The sequence below is a fragment of the Wyeomyia smithii genome, chromosome 2 (genome assembly GCF_029784165.1).
Source record: "Wyeomyia smithii strain HCP4-BCI-WySm-NY-G18 chromosome 2, ASM2978416v1, whole genome shotgun sequence".
NCBI classification, from domain to species: domain Eukaryota; kingdom Metazoa; phylum Arthropoda; class Insecta; order Diptera; family Culicidae; genus Wyeomyia; species Wyeomyia smithii.
Window position 1 is genome coordinate 230,974,182 of NC_073695.1, and position 27,873 is coordinate 231,002,054.

General features: G+C 35.2%; 1 protein-coding gene across 1 annotated transcript in view; it reads left to right on the forward strand.

Annotated features, from left to right (window-relative positions):
• The window catches only part of LOC129722543 (neural cell adhesion molecule 2-like), a 355,465-nt gene that overhangs the window by 262,656 nt on the left and 64,936 nt on the right, over window positions 1–27,873 (forward strand). Inside the window, exons 2-4 of the mRNA XM_055676054.1 lie at window positions 3,771–3,914; window positions 12,856–13,226; window positions 26,536–26,686. Of these exons, the coding sequence (XP_055532029.1) occupies window positions 3,771–3,914; window positions 12,856–13,226; window positions 26,536–26,686 (666 nt within the window). The remainder of the gene's footprint in view (window positions 1–3,770; window positions 3,915–12,855; window positions 13,227–26,535; window positions 26,687–27,873) is intronic.

The window sequence follows — 27,873 nt, forward strand, 5'->3', positions numbered from 1 at the left end:
GTCGATTCCCAATTTTTTTACATGTGGCTGACCCGGTTTTTCTAAGATCGCGCGCTTAAATTTTGTTGAGCCATCTCGATAACCAGTTGATGGATTGTAATGAAAATTTGTACGTATCTATATTACATTCAACACTAGTTTTACCAAAATTTCATAATTTTTCACCTACTAAATAAAAAATTGTACCCAAAAGAAGGTGCTGAATTATTTTTTCGAGTACAATCTTTATAGCGATTTTGACGATGATTGGAGTAAAAAAACTCTTATGGGACATTTTCGTAACGAATCACACACTTTTCCATAAATAAATATACACAAACAGTTTTGATAGGTTAAGGTAAAACAAATATTTCTAACAATCATTGACATTCGTGTTTTTTCAAAGCTTTGAAAGCATATTGAAAAATGCATTATATAGATATCATTTTTTTTACAAATTTAAGACCAAAGTATGTTCTACGCATCATTCACAGCAAGTTTTCACGTACCATCTTATGTTTAAAAACCCCGTTACCCCGTTATGCTCAAATCATTGAAATTTAACGACTTCATAGTATCTAATTTGAATACTTTAGAAAGAAAGGGAGTTGGAAATATTTCTTTGTTAAGAATTGCAGATAAATGTACTTAAAAGACAAAAAAAAAAAAAATTTCTTGCCAGAACTTTACAAAAAAATTAAAAAACAAACACAGTTTTATTCAGCATAAAAAATAGAGTTTGAGTTACACTTAACAACGAACACAAATACAAAAAAATGGAATAGATTGAAATTATAAGATGAAATAAAGGTTTTGATGAATATATGTATTAAATATCAGTCAAGACAATATAGATGATAAAATATCAGTTTAGTTGGACTGTTCCGAAAACTCCTAAACTGTTGAGATAATTTACTTTTAATAAAAGATGCTTTTTTGATTTTGAGTCCATTAGTTGATATTCGGGAGATACAAGTAAGAATAATTTTTTCCCGGGGTATTGTCAAAATAAAAACATCTTATACGTTTCTGCAGCTTTCATTTATGCTTAAGTTGTGATAGGTTTCAAATGACAAAGTCTTAATATTAATCTCTGGACCAAAAAAATGTAAATAATGCAGAAAGAAGAGGAAACAACGAGTACATGGTGAAATACATAATTTCCACAGAATCACAGTCATAGAACATAGAATCATAGAAACAGAAAACAAGAAACTGTAATCACAAGACTTTGTTTCTGCTTGAAAACATTTACTCAGGTTTCATCTATGAGGAAAGCCAAGCGGATACAATTTGTGTTATCATTTACACGACCTAGAAATTCATTTGTAATTCAGCTTCATTTCCATCTCTTATCTGATCACTGCAATAAATTTCGACCCGTTCGTCCATAAACATTGTAAAAATGTTTATTCGGTTTAAAACAATCAGTACGCACGCTTGGGTCGGTGTTCCTAGCACAAAAAAAAGCTGAACAAAAAACTCCCAATCAGTCTGAATCCTACATTCCATAGTAGCAAATTGACAGCAGACGGGTGCGAAATGCGTGAAAAAAATCGCCGCTGGCTCTTCCATTCGATTGAATCACTAGCAGCAGTGTACGCTAGTGGCAAAAAAGAAGCAAAAATCCTCTCTGCCATTACTGGGATGGTTCTGCACCAAGTAGTGCGGGGAGGGGAAAAACAAACTTCGCTTCATCAGACTGATAGGATTCATTTTCGGATCGATCGGAAAGGATGAAATAAAGCCTTCACTCTTCCGAACACCACGCCACAATGGAAGTCCGCAAACCTGAACCCCTTCCTGCGTTAGTGGATGGAAGCCGGCCTGAGTACCATCACAGTCAGTCAGTCAGTCAGGTGCCATGGGAGGCGGCAGTGACTATACAAATGAGCAGTAGGATACTGCCCACTCTAGCAACTGAACTGATATCATTGCTATTCGCAGACACGTGACTTGCAAACGCACACACATTCCTGAAGCTTGTGCGGCACATTAAGTTAGACTTTCTCGTCATTTTTTTCCTTTTCGAAATTAATCTTCACTAGTGATGTTCGTGTGGCACCCGTCTGTGTGTGTGTGTGTGTGCTTTAGTTCTTCCAGAACGTCACAATTTTTATTCTATATACTTTCCACGTTGGCTCCTATTGTCTACCATTCGATCCTTTTCGAGCAGGAAAACTGCCGGCGCTAAAGATAACCACCATTTGTGCACCTGGCAAAAAGGGTTTTCCATTGCTTGCCTCTGTCAGGCTGCGAAGCCCGAGTTCCTTTCTATGCAGCCAGCCAAACGGTTTACCCTTACCCGTAGTCGAGTTTTCAATCACTGACTGGTTGGTTAAGTTTGGGTATTTTATCTTCCGGCAGAGTTCCCTCGTCATATTCAGGAAAACTTCAGGAACCGAGTAACACATCCAACGTCGATCCTGCTACTGCTGCTGGTGATGATGACGCTGATGGTAGATGAGTTTCATCTGTTTCCATTCTATTATTTTATTGCCTCGATCCATTTTCCATACCTCGCAGGGGGGTATCCTGTAGTATCACCTATAGTCTGTTTTTATTCCGGGGGTAACCGGAATATCTAGTGGATGTTATATTATGGGTTCCTTTCGGTGATTGAGTTGCAACCATTGAGGGCATCCAATTTGTGCCTTCGATTAAAATAACTTTTGCCAACGAAATTATTTTTTACATCTGGAGCTTTTGAAGTAAACAATTTGGTGACAGATTATCAAAATTTAAGTTATATGAACAAAAATATTTAAAACTAAAAAATTATCAAAGTCGACCCAAGCGAAGCTCATTAGCAGAAAAAGTGCCCCAAGTCTTGTTTTTGTTTTCTCTTCCTTCGGGGTCAGGAAAGAAAGAAACAAAAGCCCTCAAAACACTCGATGAGAAATAGACATATTGTAACTCATAATAAAACTTTGAGTTGCGATAGCAAGGAAAAAGATTTCTCCACTACTTTCCCATTCACTGAAGCAACGACCATATAAACTTCTGAGTTCACACAATGTTTCAATATTGAAACAAAGCCAAATAACCAAGTAAACCCCCTGAATCACACCCACCCGAGCTCCATTTCTAAAATATAAGTTCATTTCGCTTTCAACCGACGGAGCAGCAGACTTTCCACTCTATATAAAAACCAAATGTGTACGAAAAATATAAATGAAAAAAAAAAAACGCAAACAAACGAGCAAAACTTTAACTGAAACCGAAATCAACGAATAAAAACTTCACCCAACCTTCCTGCTGGGCAAAGGATTTAGCAGTGGAATCACGTCTTGAACATGAACGGACCGCTTGTGCCGTACACAATAGAAGTCAACCGAGCTTCCTGAGCGGGCAGAACAAACACACGTTTTCATACACCAGAAGTAAACATACGTTGCGTGATAATGACCGTGTGGGGTAAAGTTTCCGTTATACTACTTTACTTCGCAAGCCATTGAATAGTGAATATGAAGCAAAAGTTAATCCACCTCAAGCAACCTGGTCGGCAAGCACATACCCGGTGTTTGATCCCGAACCAACTTGATCTTGATATCCTCCAACCGGGTCAATCTTTGGCCCAAAACCTGCCAGGTACAAGAAGCAAATTCGACTGTTTTTCCGAACCCCAATAAGAGATAATGCCAACAACAACAACAACAAAAAATGTCCACGATGTCAACGATGACGCGCACAGACTTCTCCCGCCTGTAGATTAAATAGAGCACCATATCCGCCTCTATTGTCAACAACGTTTCTGCTTGACACTTAATTACGCTTTTCCTCACCCGCAGGCATGACGACCGCCCCCTCGCATTATCCGGACAGCAACTTCTTGGAAGAAGACAAATACTCGCCCGGTTTCCTGACGCTCGGACAAAAGTACAGCATAGCCATCGGGTCGACGGTGGTACTGCCGTGCAAAATTAATGAGACAGGTAAGTGAAATTATTCTTTCCCATCAAACCGTAACCTGTGACCGGACGCGGCCGCTACTGCTTGGGTGCGGAACGGGGTTTGCGCTACTATTGTTGTGACGTGTGGCTGCGCTTCGGGCGGCCGGACAATAAGGTAACCGTTTCGGTGTCTCCACGTGGTGGACTGTAAACTGGTATTGTCCTTCGAGGTAAATGGGGAAGGGGACTGAGAAAGCACGAATAAATCATGCTCAATCTAATCGTAACTGCCGTCTTTTACCTATATACGAAGCGGTTCTTTGAATTTGGAAAATAAGTGAAGCACATTCTAACGTTTTGATTTCCTTTATTATTTGTTTATAAAGTTATTTTCGATCCATATTTTGTTTTCCCTGATTTCTAGTTTTTTGTTCATGCCCGGTCTACTCTTCCCATTCATTCTTTTTTTTTTTAATATATCACTCCTCTGATTTCTTATTTCTTTTTCTATGTACAGGTCGGACTCGATTATCCGGAACTACAAAAATTTTCATTCCAGATAATCGAGTTTTCCGGATAATCGAATCACATAAAAAATACTGAAATTTTGCGATTAACGAACATAAAATAAATATTTCTTTTCTTTATTTTACTTGTATGATGCAGTGGCGTAACCAGAAGTTACTTCTGAGGCGAAAGGGGGTAAAATCTTAAGAAGCGAAAGAGTAAATTGGACATTGATTATTTTCACTCAATTCGAACATGTCCCAAACATGCCGAAAGTGACCTAAATGGTAGCAAATATGCAAGAAGGGATGGTAATGGCAAAATTTCGGAATAAAAATTGAAAACGGACACCAAAAAAAATGAAATTCCGGATAATCGAGTCTAAAATTCCGGATGATCGAATTCCGGATAATCGAGTTTCCGGATAATCGAGTCTCCGGATAATCGAGTCCTACCTGTATCCTTATTTAGTGATTTGTGATTTGTGTATCTCTGTTTAAACTGTTTTATTTTAAGTTTTTGTTTTTTTTTTATTTCTTTTTTATTATTTTCAACATGTTTATTCTATTTTCATTCATCACTATTTCTATTAAATTTTGATATATTTTGTTATTTCTTTTTCTTTTGTAATTTTGGAGTTTATTGTGTGAATGTATTTTAGTTTGTTTTGTGTTTATTGTTTTTGTTGTGTGATATTTTTTGGTTATTTTGGTGACGAAGCTCATTAGTTCGCTTTTTTTTAAATTCGTCTATGTTCGTTGTTTTGTTATTATTTGTTCTCGAAATGTTTCTCATTTTTTTACTTGTATTCTGGTATTCTATTTCAAAATTTTTCAATTTTACATGTTTTCTCGCCAGCCGAGGACACTTACTTGTTGTCCGATTTTCTAATTTTTAACTGATTTCAATCTAATATGCAAACTGAAATTTTACGAATTTTCATTTGTTATTGTGGCCTTTCGGGTTTCCTAATTTCAGTATGTTTTCTTTTTTGCTCTTTTTGTAACTTATATATGTCAAATGTTTTTATTTTGTTGGTTATCTGATTTCTTTGCATGTGAAAATATTCATGTTTTGGTAGTTTTCAAATATTCCTAATGTTTTATGACTTTCTTCTTCAACAATCATTTTATAAATTTACTTTTAGTTCTACTTCCTTGTCTTGTTTTGTTTTTTTATGTTATTTTAGTTTCCTCTTTTTTTTCTTTTCATTCCCTTCTGCTTGTCTCTTTTCTCTCTGTCAAATTTATAATTGCGTGTACTATTTGAATTGTATTTACCTTAATTCTAATAAATTCTTGGTGTCAGCAAATGTTTCCGAGCTCTCTTACTTTGTTACTTTTTGTTATCTCTGTTCCTTCTAATTACATATGATTTTTTTCTTTGTATTATTATTTCAATTTTTGTCTTCTCTATATCGTTTTTATTTGCATATTTTTCATTGATTTGTTTCATTTGTCTGTATTTAATCTAATATATAAGCAGTTTGGTATCTATTTTTAATCTTGTTTTTTTTTATTCTCTGTGTCGTTTGTCATTCTGTAATTTATTCTTTGTATTTGTTTTTGCCCTTTTTTATTTTGGCTTGGATTTTACGATGTTATTACATGTTTACAATTACTTGCATGAGTTGTCATTGTTTTATTCTAAAAGTAATTTGATGTCTGTTAAATGGCTTTTTATACATATTTATTCACTTCTGTTCTAGTGTTATTTAAATTTTGATTTAACTTTGTTTGTGTCTGACCTGTTTTCCCGTGTAGCAGCTTATATATATATATATATATATATATATATATATATATATATATATATATATATATATATATATATATATATATATATATATATATATATATATATATATATATATTTTTTTTTTTTTTTTTAGTTTAACATCATAAAACAAGGATGTAATTCTTTTTTACCTTTTCTTAAAATTTTTATCCTCTGTTAGAATTAAATTTCGATAATCAAAGTTTTGTCTATTCACTTGTTTTCTTTTTCTCGTTTTTTCCGTAAATTTTGGGTTAATCTCATTGCTTGTCCACAAAATATTGTTTTAAGGTTTTTTGATAGTTTATTCCAACATTTTCAACTTTACATTTCTTCTTAATTTTCGATCCCTTTTTATTTTGTTGTCGAATTTATAAAATTTGTAAACATTCTACAAATTGATTAACCCTCTAGTGCCAGGTGCCGCTTTTAGACAGTCTTCAGTTAGACCTCTAAAAAGCTTCACTAGGAACTTAAAAATTGTTTATAAAGCTTCACGGTGTTTTTTTTTCGAAGTCGGTTTAAAATTCTATTTGGGCACTAGAGGGTTAATCTCAGTTTTAATATTTTATTTTTTTTTTCTCCTTTTCCGTTCTGTAGTCCATTTAGCGTATGTTTTTCACCATTTAACTCAATATTAATAGTTGCTTGGCATTTGTGCTTCTCTTGCAAAATAGTTTTACGAATTTAAACCAAATTCTTTTTCGTTTTGTCTTTTAAATTTGTTTTCAATTTTTAATCAATTTTCTCCCTAACCCTCATTTATTATAGTTTCTATTAACTGATTTGTTGTCCTTTCCATTTCTGTTGTTTTTAGTTTTGTTACTGTTCCACATGATGTTTACCTTTGCGTTTTTGATGCTTAAACAAGTTCTTTGTTATTTTGTTTTCTCTATTGCTGTTATAATTTTTTGAAAACGTTTTGTTAACCTATTTATATTAATCTGTTGGCATCTCTTTTCGCCATCGCGTATTTTTTCATTTGCAATATAGTCAATATAGTTTTTTTGTATGCGAATTTAATTTTTGTGGTTTCACCCTTTTTTTTATTTTAATTTAGTTTTTCACTAATTGTTTATTATTTCAAAGTATTTATTTGCTTTCAAACTGTTACTAATTTCATTTGCTATTTCATATATTCTGTATGTTCTTTGTCATTTGTCTCTTTATAATCTAATCTGTTTACTAATTGCATAATATATGTGTGTTCTTTTTTTCCCTTTTATTTTTACATAGTTTTGTACTATGTTTGTTTTCGTATTTTGGTTCTCAGTTACTCATTCCTTAGCTCGTTATATTTTTAACATAATTTTGATATTAAAGTAGAATGTAAGCTTCTTTTTGTTTGGTCTGTTTTCTCAACTTGTACCTTTTTATTTTATATTGTTTCTGTTTTAGTTTCCAAAGTATTTCCTTTTATATATTACAGCCTGTTTCGTTTGTTCTCAGCTTCAGTTCTGTTCTGTTTGTTTTATATATCTTACTGTCTGGTATTTTCTTCCTAGTTATTTGATACTTTCCTGCTGTGCTAAAGTTCAAAATGTTCTGCGATTACTTATTCTCAGTATACGAAATGTTGTTTTATTTAATTTGAGTAGTTTCTTAATTTGTATGTTCATTAAAAATATTATCTTTATCTTATTTCTATTTAGCAGGCATTTTTTACATTTATCCTTTAACCTTAGCCACCTCCTGTTCCATAGTCAATTTTTCATGTCGTTTTATCCATTTTACTATTTTTTTCTACATCTACTTTGCATTGCTTTGATTCGATTTTTTAATGATTTTGTTGATTTTTTCTGTAATTTTCACTCTTCATTTCGTTTTATGTATTTCATGTGCATTCTTTGTTTTCCAAAGTTCGGTTTGTTTTAACTATTTTACTCTTATCTTTTACAGTTTTTATGATTCAAATTTTCACACAAAAAATATGTTTCCTTTGCTCTTTGTTTACAGTTCCTCTAGCATATCCCCGTTCCTTTGTTTTACTTTGTTTTTATATTTACCTGCTGTTTTTTTTTATTCTATTTCATGAAGGTCTCAATGATTTGTTCGTAAACTTCACTTCTTTGTGTTTTTTTTTATGATTAATTTGGGTTTTTAATAGTTTTTTCCCGATCTCTATTTGTTTCTAATAATTGTTCGCTATTGTTTATCAATCTCACTTCCTGCATTTTGTTTCTTTTATTTTTGTTCACCTTTTATATCCTCCTCTTTCACTGTTTTTTACTATTTTTGATTTTCTTTATTTCTTTCTCATTTGACTGTTTTTTTTTCATTTTTTTCTAAATAATTATATCAATTTGTTGCCAGCTTCAGTCGCAGATCCATATTGGCTGTCGTTTGTTGTAATATGCTTTGTGAAAGTATTTATTTTTATGTTTTGACCTTTTTCTGTTGCTTCGAATTGATTTTTTACCGTTATCTTATTATTTTATTATATTGATTATTATTGCATTTTTTTATCAATATAATGTCCTTTTGCAGATGTTTTGTATATTCATTGTCGTTTGCCATGCTGTAATTTATTCCGTGTATGTACAGTAACTTCTGTGTTTTCATTTCTTTCTTTTAGTTTTACTTAGTTTTTCATAATGTTTGTTTTCTTACATCGGTGCAAAATTTCTAATTGGTTGTCTTAGTTTTATTTTTAACATGATTCAGATTTTTATTTATTGTCTTTCTTGTTATTGGATAAATATTTTTTGTATGATCTGTTTCTACAATTGGTTTTCTACTGTTTCTGCTTTAGTTTTAAGACTCATTTTTCACTTTGTCTTGAAGTTTTGGTCTTTCGTTTGGTTTGATTTTGTCAAAATGTATTTTGATTATCTTGAGCTACGGTTTTGTTTTTTTTTTCAAGTTCTTTTTGTGTTCGGTTTTTGTCAAGTTCTTGTTCATTTTTTTCATCTTCATTTTTTTTCTCTTTTGCTCTTTTGTCATATGCTAATTTTATTTCAACACTTTCAGCTTTTACATTTCTACTAGCCTCTTTCACTCTTTTTCAATTGTTTCCCTATATTTCATTTGTTATCAGTTTGCTTTGCACCTGCAAATATATCTTGTCACTAACAGTCGTTTGCCGTTTTACAGTCCTCATCACATGTTTTTTTTGTTGGAATTTATTTCATTTTCGCTTGATTTCTTCTGAAATAAGCTTCATTTTTTTTATTTGTTTGTAAACTATACTTCTTTTCTTCATTGTGTTTTTATTATGTTTATTCTTGCTTTTAATTCGATTTTTTTATTTTTATAGTTGCTATTATTTGATTTGTTATTGCCAATGTTTTCCAAACCAAGATTTCATTTCTTTGTTTTTGTTTCCATTTTATTTCATTTTTTCCTTTGCTTTGAATCTCTATTCAAACAGTATATTCTCAAATCCTGGTTTTCTTCATATATTTGTTTGTGTTTTTCTATATATTCATTTTGTTTAAATTTATTTTTCATATATTTCTTAATGTGCTAACAGTTTTATTCGCTATTGCATATTTTTTTATTCTTTGCCGTTCTCTATTTTGTAAATTATCGAGTGTACGAATTTTATTTTTGTGCTTTCGCTTTTTCCTTTATTTTTTTATATCTGTTCATTATAAAATAGTATATATTTTTATTTTAATCCTTGACCAGTTCTACTTGCTTTCGCATACAATTTGCATATTCTTCGTCGTTTGTCATTGTATAATTCATTCTGTGTACCTACTATATTTTGTGTATTACTACCTTTTCCTTTTCCTTTTCTATTTTAGGTTTAGATTTCTATGAAGAATTTTTGGTTTTCCTGTTTTTTTTTTGTTAGTTCATATTCACATAAGGTATCGGCTCTATAGGTTTGTCCAATTATCGTCCGGGGGGTTAATGGAGTCATAGAGACCTAATCTGTTGCAGGAAGATGCTCTGCATTATGAAAAACCAGCATGTAAGAAACTAATGCTCTAGAACATCATTCACCCCCCGGACGATAATAGGTAAAACCTGACGAAAATAGAGCCGATACCCTATATATTTTGTTTCTGTACATAAGTTCTAATCTGCTACCAGTTTGGTTCGTAGATGCATAGATTTTTTCTGTTTTTGTTATATAATTTGTACTATATACATATTTTTTTTATGTTTTCCCTTGATAATTTTTTTATTTTCAATTTGTTTTGTTATTTGTTTCTAATTTTATCAATTGATTTTTTTTTCTTCTGCTACTAGTTAACTTTGTTTTGCATAGATTTGTTGTTTGTAGTTTATTCTATGTACGTATGTGTATTTTTCCTAAGTTTCATACTATCATTGAGTCCATATCTCGGTTTCGGTCCTTGAACCAAATTTTGATTTCTATTTCGTTCCATTCTTTCATTAAAATGTGACTTATTTTTAATGTGATTCGTTTATCCAACTGGCTGCTTCTTTTTAGTTTTCTAGTGTTTCTGTTTCAATTTTGGAACTAATTTCTTGCTTTGTCTTTTATTTTAAATGTTTGCTTTAATTTTTACTGAGATATGTTTTGGTTGTCTTGAGCTTTGCGGCTCGTTTCTCCTCACGTTTTCTTGTTGCAATTTTTTTTTTAAATATTTTTTTCCGTTGCTGTTTGATGCTGATTTTAATTCAGCATTTTTAAGTTCAAGCTCTCAGTTCCTATCTTCTTTGTCATTTTCCGTATTATGTTCAATTTATAATATTTTTCCGTTCTACTTTTTGCAATTATTTTTTTTCCTGATTTTTCTTTTTTTTCTTTATTCTCTGTTTTTGTTTCGTTTTAGTTTCCATCCTCTGTGATTTTCACCTTTTATCTGATTCTCTTTTAAAACATTTTTTGTTACCTTCAGCCCTAAATTTTTTATTCGTTTTTTTTTTCAAATATTCGAATTGTTTTTATTGTAATTTGTTACCAGGTTGTGGTCCCCGTGGTTCTGTGGTTAGCGATGTCGGTCGGCTAGCTCTCCCACACTGTTGTGATATCGGGTTCGATTCCCGATCGAGTCGAGGATCTTTTCGAGCTGTACTTATCCTACACATGCAAAGTGTGCTAAAAAACCAATATCTATAACGAATTATCTCTACTAATCTCGTTGATCGAGACCGCTATTAGCCCCAAGGCTAAGCGTGCGATATTGTTGTTGTTACCAGGTTGTTCTTTTATTTTGTATTCAGCTTTATTTCGTATTTAATTTGTTGAAATGTTTGAAGTTTATTGAAATGTGCTTCGATTACCTCGAGATTTGTCCGTTCATTTTTTGGTAAATTGTTTCTGCGTTTGCCTCTTCATATTTTTCTAGCCTTATCTCTGTTCTATTTTTATCTCTATGATTGTTTTTACTGTCATCAAATGCTGATTTTATTAAAGACTTTTTTAGTCTTGCATTTTTGTGTCGTTTTACTTCATATTTTATGTTTCATACTTGATCTTTTACCGTTACTATGACTGTTAGTCAATTCTTCCCTGCATTTCAATCCGTTTGTTTTTTCCATATTCGATAGATAAATATTTTTTCTTCTATAAGTGTGTTTCATTTATATATTAGTTTTTAATCGTAGTTTACCTTTCTTTAGATTTATGATTGTCTGTATTACTTGATTTGTGTTATTCTTTGTTGTATTCTTTCTGTGTTTGCTAATGTTGGAAATTCGCGCTGTTTTATTTTTATTTTATTTTTTTCATTTCTTCTGACCAATATATTTTTCCCTTGTTCATAACTTTCGCTACTTTCTCATTGGTTTTTTGTCTTCTTTATATTTTTACCCCATAACCTATTTCCTGTGTTTGAAAAGTTTTTAGTGTTCTCTTCGGTATAGCTGTGATTTGTTTGTTTTGCAGTTTTAGGTTTAGTTTTTTATTTTCCAAATTTTATATTTTCCTTGTCCAGTTAAGTTTTTCACTTTTCTTTTTTTGACTTTAAGCAAAGTCATGCTGTTTTTAATTTTTGTTTAAGGAGTAAATGTAGTAAAGAAGATAGAAAATTAAAATAACTGAATATATGGTTGTAGAAACTACGAAAAATATAGTCCAGCAGTTGGGACACGAACATACAACTTTCAATATCCGGTCAGATGTGTTTCCGTTACACAACCGCGGAACGTTAAAGACGTAGTTCTAGAATCAAGTTTTGTATCCCACCTGCTAAACTATATTTTTCGTAGTTCTTCAATCATATTTTCAGTTAATTTAGTATTCTATCTTCATTACTACATTTACTCCTTGAACAAAAAAAAAGTTTAGTTTTTCATAAGACTTTCTTTGTTTATGGTTGTCAATTCCTTTCATTTCTGTTGTAATTTACATTCAACTGCACTTTTTTCCCTGTTGATTTACTATTAATCACATCCTTATTTTTTTTTTTGACTATAGTATGTCCAAAACTTTTATAACATTTTATTTATTACATTTGTTTTATGATTTCTGTCTAATTTGCGCTGCATTTTCTATACGTTCCATACTTTCTGGTTCTTAATAATAAAAATTTATTTACATAATAATCGGAAATTTGACATAAATACAGTAACGATTCATGTTGTACTGTTTCATAGTTCACACAATAAAATTTAATCTTTAACATCATAAGGCTCAGTCACCGTCCGACAACAATAACTTATGTAATCGTCCTGTCGGGGACATGAAAACCACACTAATCCACAATTCACTTAAACAGAGTTATAAATCACTGCTTTTTTTCTCCCCTTGTTTTCTCTCTCATGTACCTTTCAAACACAGAAAATTCCAGCCATTACGTGCTCGCGTGGAAGCGGGACATTGCCGTACTGACGGCGGGAACGGTCAAAGTCACGGTGAACCCCCGGATACGACTGATGCCGGTGCAAGGTCAGACCGACCAGCACGGAACGCTATCGACCGGCTACAACCTAGAGATACGTGATGTCCGAGTGAGCGACGCCGGAGACTACATCTGCCAGATCGGTTCGATGGAACCAAAGGAGATTGTGCACACGCTGGAGGTACTCGTTCCGCCCAAAATCGACTACGTCTCGCCGGCGAACAAATTGGATGTCCACAAGGGTACACAGGTGCGACTGGAGTGCCGAGGGTCGGGCAATCCGACGCCCAAGATCATCTGGTCCAGAAGGGTAAGTTGATAGATGAATTTCGAAAAATCACACAATCCTCTCTAAAACCTTATGACAACGAATTAATCTGTCCAAAAACCTAATTATCTTCGCTCCAAAACTCGTTCCCTCGAGCGAAAAGCGCAGAGATTTAAAACCGGATGGAAATTTGAACCGACTAACCGCAACTGGCATCCTTCATCCGATCCACCAATCCTTCACCTAAACAACTGCTGCTTGGTTCGCTCTGGGGCGATTCAAGCGATTCCAAATGACCGGAAAGTGAGCAAGAGGCGTCACTCAAATGTCCTCCTCGTTCATTTCAATCTTAATCAGCCAGGCTGAATGAAACGGCAACCAACCTGGACCCGGGGTGAAAACCGTAAATCCATCCAATTCCAAAAACCACACACCGCCTGGCTGGCGGCACCGACACCACGCCAACCTTCAACCGGGCGGCGCCGTCCGGTCTGTTAGACACGAAAATTGGTCAACGTCAAGCGGTGCAGATAATAAACTTAATGCTTCTCGTGTTGGCTCGAAATCCGTCAGTGTCGGGCAGTCTCCTCAGCCTTGGATAGAGGCGCAAGTTTTTGTTTGGACCATGGCTAAATTCTAAGCTTAAAATAATGTTGGTCATGCGGGCATTCGAATCGGATATATGCTATTTAAAAGATTCGCGTAAACATGTCCAAGTTATCATTGCATTAGTGTTAATAACACTGGTAAACAATAATTTTGAGGCAAAGAGCTCAATAGGTTCTTTTGGGTTTTACCGATTCGCCGGTTCCAAAAGCTACTTAAGTTCTTCTCTTCTGATGCTTGTATTTTGCTTATTTACATTTTGACCGAAAGAGCTACGAATAATAAAAAAACCTTTGCTTCATTTGTAATATGAAAATAGATGTCATATTTTTTCCGTAAAAAGATTCTGTCTTCACGAAGCTATAGTAGGAGACTTGGATTCGCTTCTAACTATTTTTTTCTCTTCAAGCCATAACAGTTAAGTTAGAGCAACCTTTCCTTCGATGGAAAATAAATAAACACGAAAAAGAGACAAGGATCGATGTATTCACTTAATTTAATTCCGGCAAAATTTCGCGAAGACATCATTTGATGATGGTCGAAAGATGATTGAAATTTGAATATTTAGAAATGAATCCATAATACAGATTATATCAAGTTTTAGGTAACCAACATATTTTTCTTGCTACACATAGGCAAATGACGAGTAAAAGTTCATGGTTCTTACTCACATACAAAATACCATAAATTTTGAGAGATAGCATTGTTTCATTCATTGCCCATAATATAAGCAATCTCACACAGAAATTGCGTAAAATATTCTTTATACCTGATAGGTTAAAATGCAGATGACTTTATAAGCAGTGTCCATACTTATTTGCTTTTTTACCACTATATAGATACTTTCGAATTTAAAAGAAATCTCGACAAACCATGTTTAAGCAAACGTCATAATTTTATAAATTAACAGTACTATTTCAGTGTTTATTTTCTACTACTTCATCTGATGCGCCATTGGAAAATGCAATTTGAAATTTTTAATTGAAAATTGTTGAATTTATCTTAAAAGTAAAAAGAAAAGAATTAAGGCCGTTACAATTTTTTTTTTTCAATTTATTTTTCTTCCCCTTCCAATATTCAAGATTTTTGAAGGGGGGGGGGGACTATTACGGGCTCAAGTCCCGTCGAGATGCGGTATATTTTTCCAAACCTGTATCATATTTCCAGTTCGCTTATTTTTCGCTTTCCCTACTGCATACATTGTCTGTTTAATGAACTTGAATGTTAACGGGTGAAAGCCGTTGTTGAAAATAGAAATTTAGTTCGAAAAATACTGAAATATTTACTTCTAATCAAATTTTCACAAAGATTTTCGAATCTACGCATTTTTTGAGTCGAATTTCAAAATTTATTCAGTTTTTTCTGCGAATCTCTTAGGAGAGTTGGTGTTTATGTTGTATTTTAATAATTAATATTTATTCTTGAACTGTTTGCTCATAGTTTCTGTTAAAGTTAAATAATCTAATTTCCGAAAAACTCGCATTTTCTATCTTTTTTTTGTTGTCGCTTGAAGTTAAGTTCAATTCACATGAGGAATTCACTCTGAAGCGTTCCCAATCAGAATGATCTGAAAAGCCTCAAAAATATAATCGAACCTTGAATCAAATTTTGCACACGTATTTTTCAAAGTAATTTTACAAAAGAGCGTAAATGCTTGACATACTTTGTATTTTAAGAACTGAGTTAAAAAACTATTTATGTGTAGAAAAAAATTGAAAGAGGTAACTGACCAGAAGGAACATTTTCATAAAAAAAATCTTGTAAAATTTATCACGGTAAGCTTTTTAAATCCTTTAAATCCTTCCACGTCCACGATCCATGGCCGCAGTGCACCACCGGGAGGATCAGCGTCCTAAGCTGTCTACGCAACTCGTAATAAGCACCGTTTGCGGCCGCAATCCATCTCTTTACATCGCGGCAGCGAGTGTACCAAAATAAACAAAATTCATCAGTGTACCAGTGTACGCCGCCTTGAAGTCTATAAACAGATGATGGGTCTGATCTCGGAACTTATCGAGAATCTGTCTCGAAGTGAACATCGGGTCGGCTGCAGATCGTTCCACTCAAAAACCAATGATTTTTCTTCCCGCAACAACCTCAGTCTATGGAACGGGATACGGAGAAGAATTTTGTATTTGTAATTATGCAAGGGTATGCCTCGATAGTTGCTACAGTCGAGTCTATATCCCTTCTTATAAATAGATTATATCCTCAGTGAAATCTGGTGAGTTGCACTATACAGTAGGGTGTCCCAAAAATAGTCGATGTTGAAAAAGTCAAGATGCTCAGCCCTAAATTGAAAGATAATGTTATTTATAGCATTTTTGTAGAACATTTCGACTTTCTAAAAAATCGTTTTCAGGTTGCCCAAACGTGATTTAAGAAAAAAATGACTTTTTCAAGCTACAAACCCACTCTTTTGCGTTTTTTTCAATTCTGTTCGATTCCTACATTTTTTCATACATTTTTTTATTTTTGTGGGGTTGTTTCTGAATATTTTGCATGGTTTGGTTCAGCATCGCATTCAATTATTTGACTCACAGAACCCATTGAACATCACAAAATAGTGAATTTTTCTCATAATTTTTAGATAAAACCCTTCAAAACACATATAAAATTTTTTTTTGATCAAGAACTGAAATTTTTACTGCTAAGCGGGATTCAAGACGAAAATTTACATGAGAAAAGATCCTTGATATCTTATCGGGGGGCTGAGATAAACTATGCATTTTGTCAAAATTGCTACTAAAGCTCAATATCTCCATTGAAGTGTTTTATTTTGCCGTTTGTGCGTATAATTTCCAAAACAGTGACTCAAATGTTGATTATAGCCATAAGGTATATTCGGAGAAGTTTCAGGATATTTAAAAATGCATCTTTTGATGTAGGAATATGGGTGATCGATCCACCAATGAGTGAGATAAAAAATTTACTTTTCGATCAGAATGAGATAGACGCAAGGTGTCTTCGATAAAGTTTTAGATTATCTTAAAACAAGAAACTTTACCGAAGACACCATGTTTCTATCTCTTACATATTACGAGCAACATTGAGTTTTCTATTAGAAAGCACTGAAAAACACAATTTTCGTTCTAACTTTTTTCGCAGATTTTTCCGAATTCTCAAACCTTCTACTAAGTTATCAGCCATCTAAAGACGCATTTGTTTTTTGAACATTGTTATTTTCTATCCCTCAAAATAAAACAGTTATTTAAGATATTTGTTAAAATGCATAGTTTTCCATCATATATAAAAATGCCAATATCACAGCTCCCCGATAAGATATCAAGTATCTTTTTTCATGTAAATTTTTGTCGTAAATCCCGCTTTACGATGAAAATTTCAGTTCTTGATCAAAATTTTTTTTATTTGTGTTTTGAAGAGTTTTATCTAAAAATTATTAGGAAAATTAATTTTTCTGTGTTGTTTAAAGGGCTCTAGGAGTCAAAAAACTAAATGCAATGCTGAACTGAACCATACAAAATATTAAAAAACAACCCCACAAAAATAAAAAAATATATGGAAAAATGTAGGAATCGAACAGAATTGAAAAAAGCGCAAAAGAGTGGGTTTGTAGCTTGAAAAAGTCATTTTTTCATAAATCACGTTTGGGCAACTTGAAAACGATTTTTTAGAAAGTCGAAGTCTTCTACAAAAATGCTATAAATAACATTATTTTTCAATTTAGGGCTGAGCACCTTGACTTTTTCAACATCGATTTTTTTGGGACACCCTACTATACAGCCGCTCGCCCTCGTCTTTGATAAGTTCGGGCGGTAAGCCGTCCTTCCCAGTGGGTTTGTGGTTCTTCAGTCTTCTGCAAGCTTCCTGATTCCGTCAATCACTCTATAGAAGCTTGTCGTGTCGTACTTGGTAAAGTGCTTAAATTTTTTTAACCGTTATTTACTCGGCAATTTTAACACACGCAAGTACTCGGCAGGGTACCCGGGTACCCACCAAAATGAAATGCTTCTTACTTCCTCGACCGATTTTCGATTTTGACCCGTCAAAAGATTGGAAAATTTGTCTATTTTTAGTATATGGGGCCGAAAGAGCCATTGCACAGTGGTCCAATAAGGCAAAAAGTGGAACTTAATTCCATAGCGCCTTTTAGTTTCATCCTAGCTTAATAAAGTATTCGAAACAATTGTTTTTATGAATGACCCGCATAATCGCAAATTATCAAAAAGTATGAAAAGTTCACTATACTAAAATTTAAAAAAAAAATTAACTTTTTTGTGTTAAGAGATAGAAGAACAGTTTGTTCAGCAAAGTTGTAGAAGATTCAAAAATATGAAACTTTGTTGAACAAATGAAAATCCTATCTTCTTTCGGTACAAAGTTATAAAGTATATTACATGGAACTTACTTAAAAGTTCGTTTTTTGTACTTAACTTTTGTTAGTTGCATTTCACACGAAAGTATTGTTTGGAGGAATTATTAGGGCAAACAAAATACACATTTTTGCCAAAGGTCATATATCTCCAGGACTTTTTCTTACAAAGTTATATCATATTTTAGCTTATTTTTTCGATAACTTCAAGAACGTATAGGTTAAAAAGGTGCAGGTGGAATCATGATGTCAATACTTCTCCTTGAAGTTAAGCTAAAGTACTATAAACTCCTTTAGGTTCCATTTGTCCTAATCCACCCATATTAGAGTACGGCGAGCATATGTTACAGTAGGTTTTTCATATATCCAAAATACTAACTTTTTTGTGTTAAGAGATAGAGGAATGGTTAATTCGGCAAAGTCTTAGAACGTGCAAAAATATGAATCTTTGCTGAAGAAACAAAATTCCTATCTTCATTGGGTACAGAGTTACAGAGTATTTTCTGTAAAAGTTACCTAAAAGTTAACTTTTTGCACTTAACTTTTGTTAGCTACATTTTACAAGAAAACGTTGTTTTAAAGAAGCATTTGGGCATACAAAACACACGTTTTTGTTAAAGTTCACACATCTCCAGGACTTTTCCTTACAAAGTTATAGAACATTTCAGCATATTTTCTCGATAACTTTAACAACGCATAGAATAAAGATTAGGTAGATTGGGACAGATGGAACTTATAGCACTTTTGAGCACACGAGCAAAACTTCGAGAAAAAGTATTAACATCATGATTCTATTTGCCCCTTTTTACTTTATACGTTCTTAAAGTTAACGAAAAAATGAGCTAAAACATGCCGATCCATCCCCTCCAACGATCGCTTCGAGTAGTGGGCCGACGTCAAATCTGGCCAGTACACCGCGTCTTCGCCCTTACGGTATTTCTTGATGAACGACGCAACTTCTGGCAGGCACTTCGTACTATAAATTTACCCGTTCACGGCCAGCCCGGAGCGAAAGAAGAGCGGCTTTGACATCCCCTTCTCGCTGATTGTCAGCCACAGCAGCACCTTTTTGGGGAACTTGGTGTGCGAAATAAATTTCACCTCGGAGCTCACTTCCTTCGTGGGAGAAGTGAAATTTGAAGTACCCTGCCAGTCGTTGCCATCCAGGGTGAGACAGGTCGCGTTGTCCATCACCACTGCCACGTCACGATTCGCCGAGAAAATGGACTTAACCGGCTTATTCAACCGCTGGCGCTGCGTCATTGCCTGCAGCTCCGAGACCAGTGGACTGACTGCCACTTCCTGACATGTATGTCCATGTTCTCCAGATACATTTTCACTATTTTACACTTTCACACACTACTTTACACTTTTCCATCGGTCTTCCTTTTCAGCATCCTTTGAAGCTGTTTGTCGCTCAGGGTTGTTGGCCATCCGGAACCAGGCATTCTTTCGATGCTCTGATCGTTGTCCAATAGTGTCAAGATGTTGTAGATGCCGGAACGGGCATACCCGGCGTCCACAAAGTGCCGCACGATGTCCGTTTTTGACGCGTCGGGGTACCGTTCTATGAACGCGCACACATGGCAGTTTTTGTCCATTTTTTTACCGCAAACGTTCCAGCTTTTTACAACAGCCGTTACGCGACATTCGTCAGTGATAAAAGAGGGGAAAAATGTCTCCGGTGGATTTAGGCTGTTACCAAAACGCGCTGTTTGCGTAGTGCTAACACGAACGTCTATATAAAACACTTTCACTATTCCGAGAACATCCTCCAAATAATGCCGAATCGACACACGAAGTACAGTTCTCAATTCTTTTTGTGATACTCTGCCAACACGTTTTCAATGTGATTACCCGCGGGTAGCTAACGCAAACAGAACAACAGAAAAAGTATTCTGGGAAGACAGTAAAAACAGGGCGGTACTTTTGGAATGCCTGACTCTTGTGAATGTTACTGCTCCAAGCCAAATCGGAAGTGCATAAAGTTTTTGGAAACCTGACAGAAATTTCTCAGTAAGCAAACGTGCATCCGATAAACCTGACGAGTAATTACTATGCGGCCTTTTGACGCACTTCTAAGCTTACTGATGGCACCAAAACTCATAAGAATAGTTAAAAAGCTATAATCTGTCATATTTTTCCAGTTTGGGCCCTAGGGCAAACTTTGTGTTGTGGTCAAGGTTGTTAATCGATAGCCTATCGAAAACGCCGATAACGATACCGTCTGTTATCGTTATCGACGATGACGCTTACGTCTTCAGACATTATCGTCATTGTCAAAGACGATAGCTGCTGGACGGTATCGAAACAATAACGTTTGTTTTGCAACAACCACTGCAAGAGTAATTTTTGTATCATTAGATATATAATTTAGATGCATTTTGAATGCAAATGACAATGCCACATACCTTGCTATCCATGTTTGTGCTGCAAAAAATGCCTCCAAAGTAAAAACAATCAAAACTCAAACATTTTTTGCCTGGTGAGTAGCGAAACATAAACAGTTTTTTTCTGTTGCCTAGTGATGCCTCGTCTCCAACCCTCCGAAGTAAAAAAACACTTCTTCACCCCGTGCCTGCTTTTCGATCAAGTAAGTTCACCACTCGCTCCCACAGCAGATAAAACTGGCATAAGCCGTTAGTGAGCTGATAACGTCTAGTGACTATCGTCATCGCCGATAACGTTAATGTTTGAAGACGCTATCGTCATCGTCAATAACGATACCATACGTTATCGGTAACGGCGATGACGATTATCGACGATATTCTATCGTATTAACCCACTAGTACCCAGTGCCGCCTTTAGGCGGTCTTCACTTGAATCTCTAAAAAGCTTCAATAAGGACTTAAAAAATGTTTATAAGGCTTTATAGTGATTTTTTCGAAGTCCGTCTAAAAATTAATTTGGGCACTAGAGGATTAACAACCTTGGTTGTGGTGATATGATCATTCTCCTTAAATTTCTCCATTCTGGACTTTTTGTATTGAATTTTGTAATACATAAATCTAAAAGAGGACAGTCGAAATCGGCCGATAGATAATTTTACTTGAAAATCATTACTTTTTTACTCGCAAACATTTCCAATCATTTCAGAGCACATCGCTTTACTTATTTCAGCTAAATAGTAGACAGAAATACTCTTCTTTGAAGTTGAATCTAAACATATAAAAATGCAGCTCTGTCTGTCTGTCTGTCTGTCTGTCTGATTCATATAGGCTTGGAAACTACCGGACCGATCGGCGTGAAATTTTGTATACAGGGGTTTTAGGGCCGGGAAAGGTGACTAAGATTATTCGAGACCCATCCCCCTTCTGCAAGGGAGGGGTCCCATACAAATGAAACACAAATTTCTGCACATCTCGAAAACTAACCAAGCGAATGGAACCAAATTTGACATGTGGATGTTTTTAGGAGTAACAAATATGTCCATGTTGATTCGACACCCTTCCCTCTTCTGAAAGGGAGGGGTCCGATACAAACGAAATACAGATTTCTGCACATCTCAAAAACTAACCAAGCAAATGGAACCAAATTTGGCATGTGGATGTTTTTAGGAGTAACAAATATGTCCATGTTGGTTCGACACCCTTCCCTCTTCTGGAAGGGAGGGGTCCCATACAAATGAAACACAAATTTCTGCACATCTTGAGAACTAACCAAGTAAATAGAACCAAATTTTGTAGGTAGATGTTTTCAGGGGTAACAAATGTATCCTTAATGGTTTGACACCCCTCCCTCTTCTACAAGGGAGGGGTCCCATACAAATGAAATACAAATTTCGCACAGCTCGAGAACCAATCAACCAAATACAACCAAATTTGGTATGTGAATATTTTTAGAGGTTACAAGTATGTCCATAGTGGTTCGATTCCCCTCCTTCTTATGTGAGGGAGGGGTTCATAATAAATGAAACACAAATTTCTGCTTATCTCGAGAACTAACCAACTAAATGGAACCAAATTTGGCAGGTGATTGTTTTTAGGGGTAACAAATATAATGGTTTGACACCCCTCTCTCTTCTATAAGGGAGGAGTCCCATACAAATGAAACTCAAATTACGCACAGCTCGAGAACCAATCAAGCAAATTCTGGTTCAAACAGCGGCAAATGACCAAATACCACCCAATATGGGTATTTCTGGGATTTTTATGATGCACTGAAGCCACAAATCGACCTCAAACAATATTTTGAATTGTAAGATGGCGACTTCCGGTGTCTGGAAAACAGCCGAAAATGACCAAATACCACCCAATATGAGTGTTTCTTCAACCAGAATGACGCTCAGAGGCCAAAAATTGTCTCCTAATGCCAATGTGAAATCCAAGATGGCGACTTCCGGTTTCTGAAAATCAGCGGAAAATGACCAAATACCACCCAATATGAATATTTCTGGGATTGTTATGATACACTGAAGCCACAAATCGACCTCAAACAACAATTTGAATTGTAAGATGGCGACTTCCGGTGTCTGGAAAACAGCCGAAAATTATCAAATACCACTTAATATGAGCGTTTCTTCAATCAGATTGACGCATGGGGGCCAGGAATTGTTCCCAAATGCCATTTTGAAATCCAAGATGGCGACTTCCGCTTTCCGAAAAATAGCGGCAAATGACCAAATACCCCGCAATATGCGTATTTCCGGAATTGTTATGATGCACTGAAGCCACAAATTGACCTATCAACCTCAGACAACATTTTGAATTGTAAGAAGGCGACTTCCGGTGTCTGAAAAATAGCCGAAAATGATCAAATACCACCCAATATGAGTGTTTCTTCAACCAGATTGACGCTCAGAGGCCAAAAATTGTCTCCTAATGCCATTTTGAAATCCAAGATGGTGACTTCCGGTTTCTGAAAAACAGCGGCAAATGACCAAATACCACCCAATATGGGTATTTCCGGGATTGTTATGATGCACTGAAGCCACAAATCGACCTCAGACAATATTTTGAACTGTAAGATGGTGACTTCCGGTGTATGTAAAACAGCCTAAAATGATCAAATACCACTCAATATGAGCGTTTACTTAACCAGATTGACGCACGGAGGCCCGAAATTGTTTTGAAATCCAAGATGGCGACTTCCGGTGTCCGGAAAACAGCCTAAAGTGACCAAATACCACCCAATATGAGTAACTCTGGAACGAGAATGAAGCTGAAAATTGACCTCAGACACCATTATGAATTGTAAGATGGCAACTTCCGGTTTCTAAAAAACAGCCAAAAATGGCCGATTTCCATACAAAATGAGTATCTCCGGAACCAGAATGATACACAGGAGCTAGCATCGACCACAGACACCATTTTGAATTCGAAGATGGTGACATCCGGTTTCTGGAAAACAGCCGAAAATTACCAAATAACACCCAATATGAGTGGTTCTTAAACCAGAATGACGCTCAGGGGCCAGGAGTTGTCTCCAAATGCCATTTTTAAATCCAAGATGGCGACTTACGATTCCGGATCACGGGATCCAGAATGATGCAAGGAGCTATAAATTGATCTTAGACATCAGTTTGGATTGAAAAATGGCAACTTCTGGAAAACAGCCGAAAATAACCGAATACTCCTACATATGGATAAGTCCGTAATCGAAATGATGTAAAGAAGCCAAGCATTGACCCTGGACACCATTTTGAATTAGAAGATGACCACTTTCAGTTTCTGGAAAACAACGAAAATAACTGAAATGCACTCAATATATATATCCGGAATAGAGGTCATGTACAGTACAAAAACCAAAATTTGAGGATGTTGCCATTCCGATAAACCCAATTATTTTTAAACGATATAATCCAATCGCAAGGAATCAATAAATTTGAAATGTTTAAAATTATTAAATTAAACACCAAAATAGGCGGGACGAAGTTTGCCGGGTCAGCTAGTTACTTATAAAAAGGAATAACTCTTTCATTGAGACGAAGATACAAAGACAACGCGGGTCACTAAGCAAAGCCGTGGTAATATTTGAATATGTTTTGACGTGGGACACGTCTTTGTTTACTATACTGGGATGCATTCTGTAAAATTGGAAATGAAACGGGCAAATGTTGCGTCAGATTTCAAACGCTAATAACAGCATAACCACATGATGGATAACAATAACCAATATGTTGTTGGATAGATAAAATGTATAACAATTTTGTAATGTGTTAATTATTACTCTAATTTCATTGCTAAGCGGTAAAATTGATAATAATTTCAATAACAAATTTACGCGAATAATGAACCAATTACATGCGAGCATTCCTAGCACAGACGACGTGAATGGACACCATCCGTTCTCTGTGATATTCCCTGTATCAATTTCGAAATAAAAATTGACAGAGTCTCCCCGTCCCAATAGGTCAATTTATTTTTGCTTCCATGAGCTTAGACTAATATGATGTCTCGAAGGTAAAAGTTTTCCTAAAAGTTTGAAACAATACCCATCCTTGAACAATCTCTAAACCTGCGTGTTAGGTACTGTAGAAACTAATAAAAACTGATGTCTTGAAAGAAAACATGCCAGTAAAAGCAACAGTACCAGTGGAGTATAGAACCGCAGGTCTCTCGTCGTCTATGATTGCATTGGTACTCTTCTATTCGTACTGCAGCAGTACTATTCGTATTGCAGTGGTACACTTTTGTTCGTACATTTCTATTCGTATGCAATTGAGGAAAAACTACAATGCTGCTGTTGATGGTGATTGAAAGTTTATTTCATAAATATGATTGCCATGAATTACTCAACAAGAATTGTAAATTTTTGCAACGGATATTTTTTAAATTTTATCTTCGATATTCACTAAATAATCGTGACCGGATAATATCGAAAGAGTAAATTCCTAAATATATACATTTATAGAAGAGTAAGAACCTGCGAATGCTTGTGATTTTTTAGTTTATTTAGTAAGATTCGTACAGAATCTGTTTTTATATTTCAAAATTGTTAGATGATATATTATTATTCTAAGCTTTACCATAATAAACGTATATTTCCTGTCTTCGTAATACAGCGAATGTAGTTGCAGGCAAATGAATAAATTGTCAAGCAAAAAATAAAAATGTAATTGTGGATTTCTACGATTTTTTGCTGGAACTTGTTAGGAATTTTGTTCAAAATATTTTCTTATGATTTCCAATTGATGAACCTTTGTAAGGGCTTCCATATTATTTTGAAAGTAATATCCATACTATAGATTTGATTTAGTTAGAGTTAAATAAGACAAAACCATTCATTATGATAACGTAAGCATTATTGGATTTGGTTTTTGAGGATATAGAGATAATTCTGACTTTGACGCATTATGAGAAATTCTTGGTGCTTCTTCAACAAGCACGATATGCTTGTGCCTTGTTAAATACATATTTCATCCAGCGTTCCTTTGCAATTTTTGTCAATTAATATGATATTAATTATTCCATGGTTAGAGTTAAAGACTTAGCAATTCCACAAGATCAGTTCTGCAACGTACACATGAATTTGTTTTTAATAATGTACAGTCTGTATCAGTCGTGACGTAATGGGTCGGTCATGAGGAAAACTATTGTTATTGTTTTGAATTACATTGGAACAAATCACATTATTTCTCAAAATTTTATCAAGGTATTAAATGTGGCTATGATAATGGAAAATCAATTAGCCAAAAATATATAGTACAGCCTTCGAAAAATAGAGAACAGCAGGTGGTGGGACTTGAACCAACAACTTCTAATCTCTGGAGTTATCAGCGTTGTGTTGGTGTAAACGGAAACGAATCTGAACAAATTAGAAGTTTTAGGTCGAGGCTGTACTAAATATTTTAAAGTTTCTACTATCCTATTTCCAACTAATTTTTTTTATAATCATACTTACATTTACTGCCTTAATAATATTTTGAAAAATAGCTTGTCTTGTCTTAATGTCAATATAAGTAATAAAAAAATAGATGTGCAGAAATAAAAAAACACTTTGAACTTTCCACCAAAAAAAAACAAATTCATTTTTATATACCAGTGTAATGAAATGACGACAGCAGCTGTAACCCCGGGCACTAAAAGCTCTCCAATCCAGATTATTGCATTGTGCGGTACCGACAACGAGTCCAGAAACGAATTTGTTTGTCCCAGAGGCAGAAACCTCATTTCACCGGGGCGCTAAACGGAACCGTGCCGATGGCTACGCTACAGGTCTCAGGTTGCTCCCATTTTGAAGCCCTACGCCCATTATCCTTTCCCACGAGAAACCACACAAATATGCCGATCCGTTTTACACGTCCATTTCCACCAGGCGGAAACACGAGATAGAAGAGCCCGAATCCAAAGTTTTCACATTATCCGGTGGGTACGGTTGCGGTCAAGTTCAAATTCCATCCATATCTGTACCCACAGTCCCACTGTAAGCCCCACACTAACTTCTTTCTCTTTCTATCTTTACTCTCCACAGAACAACGTGCTACCGAATGGCGAGGCGAATAAAACCGGAAACGTGTTCGACGTGATGCATGCGACCCGTCACACCAGCGGCCATTATATATGCACCGCCGATAATCGGGTCGGCCAGCCGGACAGCAGGGAAATCGTGGTCAATGTGCTCTGTAAGTAGATTTTGGGTTTTCCCTACAGTCAATTCCACCCGCTTGGCAGTCGTTATCTGGGTGGGGTGGGGGAAAAACGTCGACAGTTCAAAGCGAAATCGGGTGAAAGAATGTGAACCGCTCTGCTGGTGGGGGTGGCGCCGGCACTGCAGGCTGCGTGTGGCTTAATTTCATCACAAGTCCTCGCTGCAGTCGTGGCCGCTGTCGGGGTTTACGAATCTGAATGCATTTGTTGTTGGTTCCATAAAGCAGGTCATCTGCATCTGCATTTCGTCATTTCGTCGGGTGCATTGTAATATGATGGGAAATGCTGGTATGTAGGATTTTCACCCGGGCACAAACGAACTGATGCTGAAGGAGATTTGTTTTTTGAGGCAGTCATAAAATTAAAATAATTTGAGATCTGCAATTTTGATTGCTACGATCGCTGAGTGTATATCAATTTAGTGAGAACTATAATAAAGTGAATCAAGCATCTAGATTGATGCAATTATCGGAATTTTTCCTTAACGGTGTTATTGTGAATCTTAAGAGACAAAATATTGCAGATTGCAGTTCTACTATCAAAATGTGCGCGGCTAACACACTTCAAGTAACGTTAGTATGGTCCATATTTGATTTTTCGTCTGAATTATCCCCTCAAATAATTGCGTAAATTTGTTTGACTCAGATAGTATAGTATTACGCAGTTTATTTGAGAAATAATTATAGAGTACCTCAGGGTAGCGTTCTGAGATATATGTTTTTGCTACCCATGAATCGAGCCAAAATATTATATGAAAATGAAACCGCACGGAGAGGCTTCAAACTCCTATCAAACAAATTTCGGATCTCCGTCGACAGTCAAACTTCACTGTTAGGTGAATTATGCAAGCTCGCTTTCACTTGACATAACAATATTTAATTTTTCATTCTGAAAAAAGCATAAATTGAAACTTTTCGCAGTCTCCCCACGGCGCTCAACGCTCAACAACTTTATATCAAACCGTAAATCAGTCATTCCTGCGAAATCTTCCACTATTTCGCAAGAGTTGGCAGAACGCTTCACATTTCTTGCCAGCTCGCAGCAGCAGCAGCAGTAGTCGTTTCGGGATGCGTATATAAACGAAAGATCGCTCTTGTTCCGTACCATAAATCCTATTAGTGGCCCTACTCCGGCCGGAGTAGGTCCAGCACTAGCAGTAGTA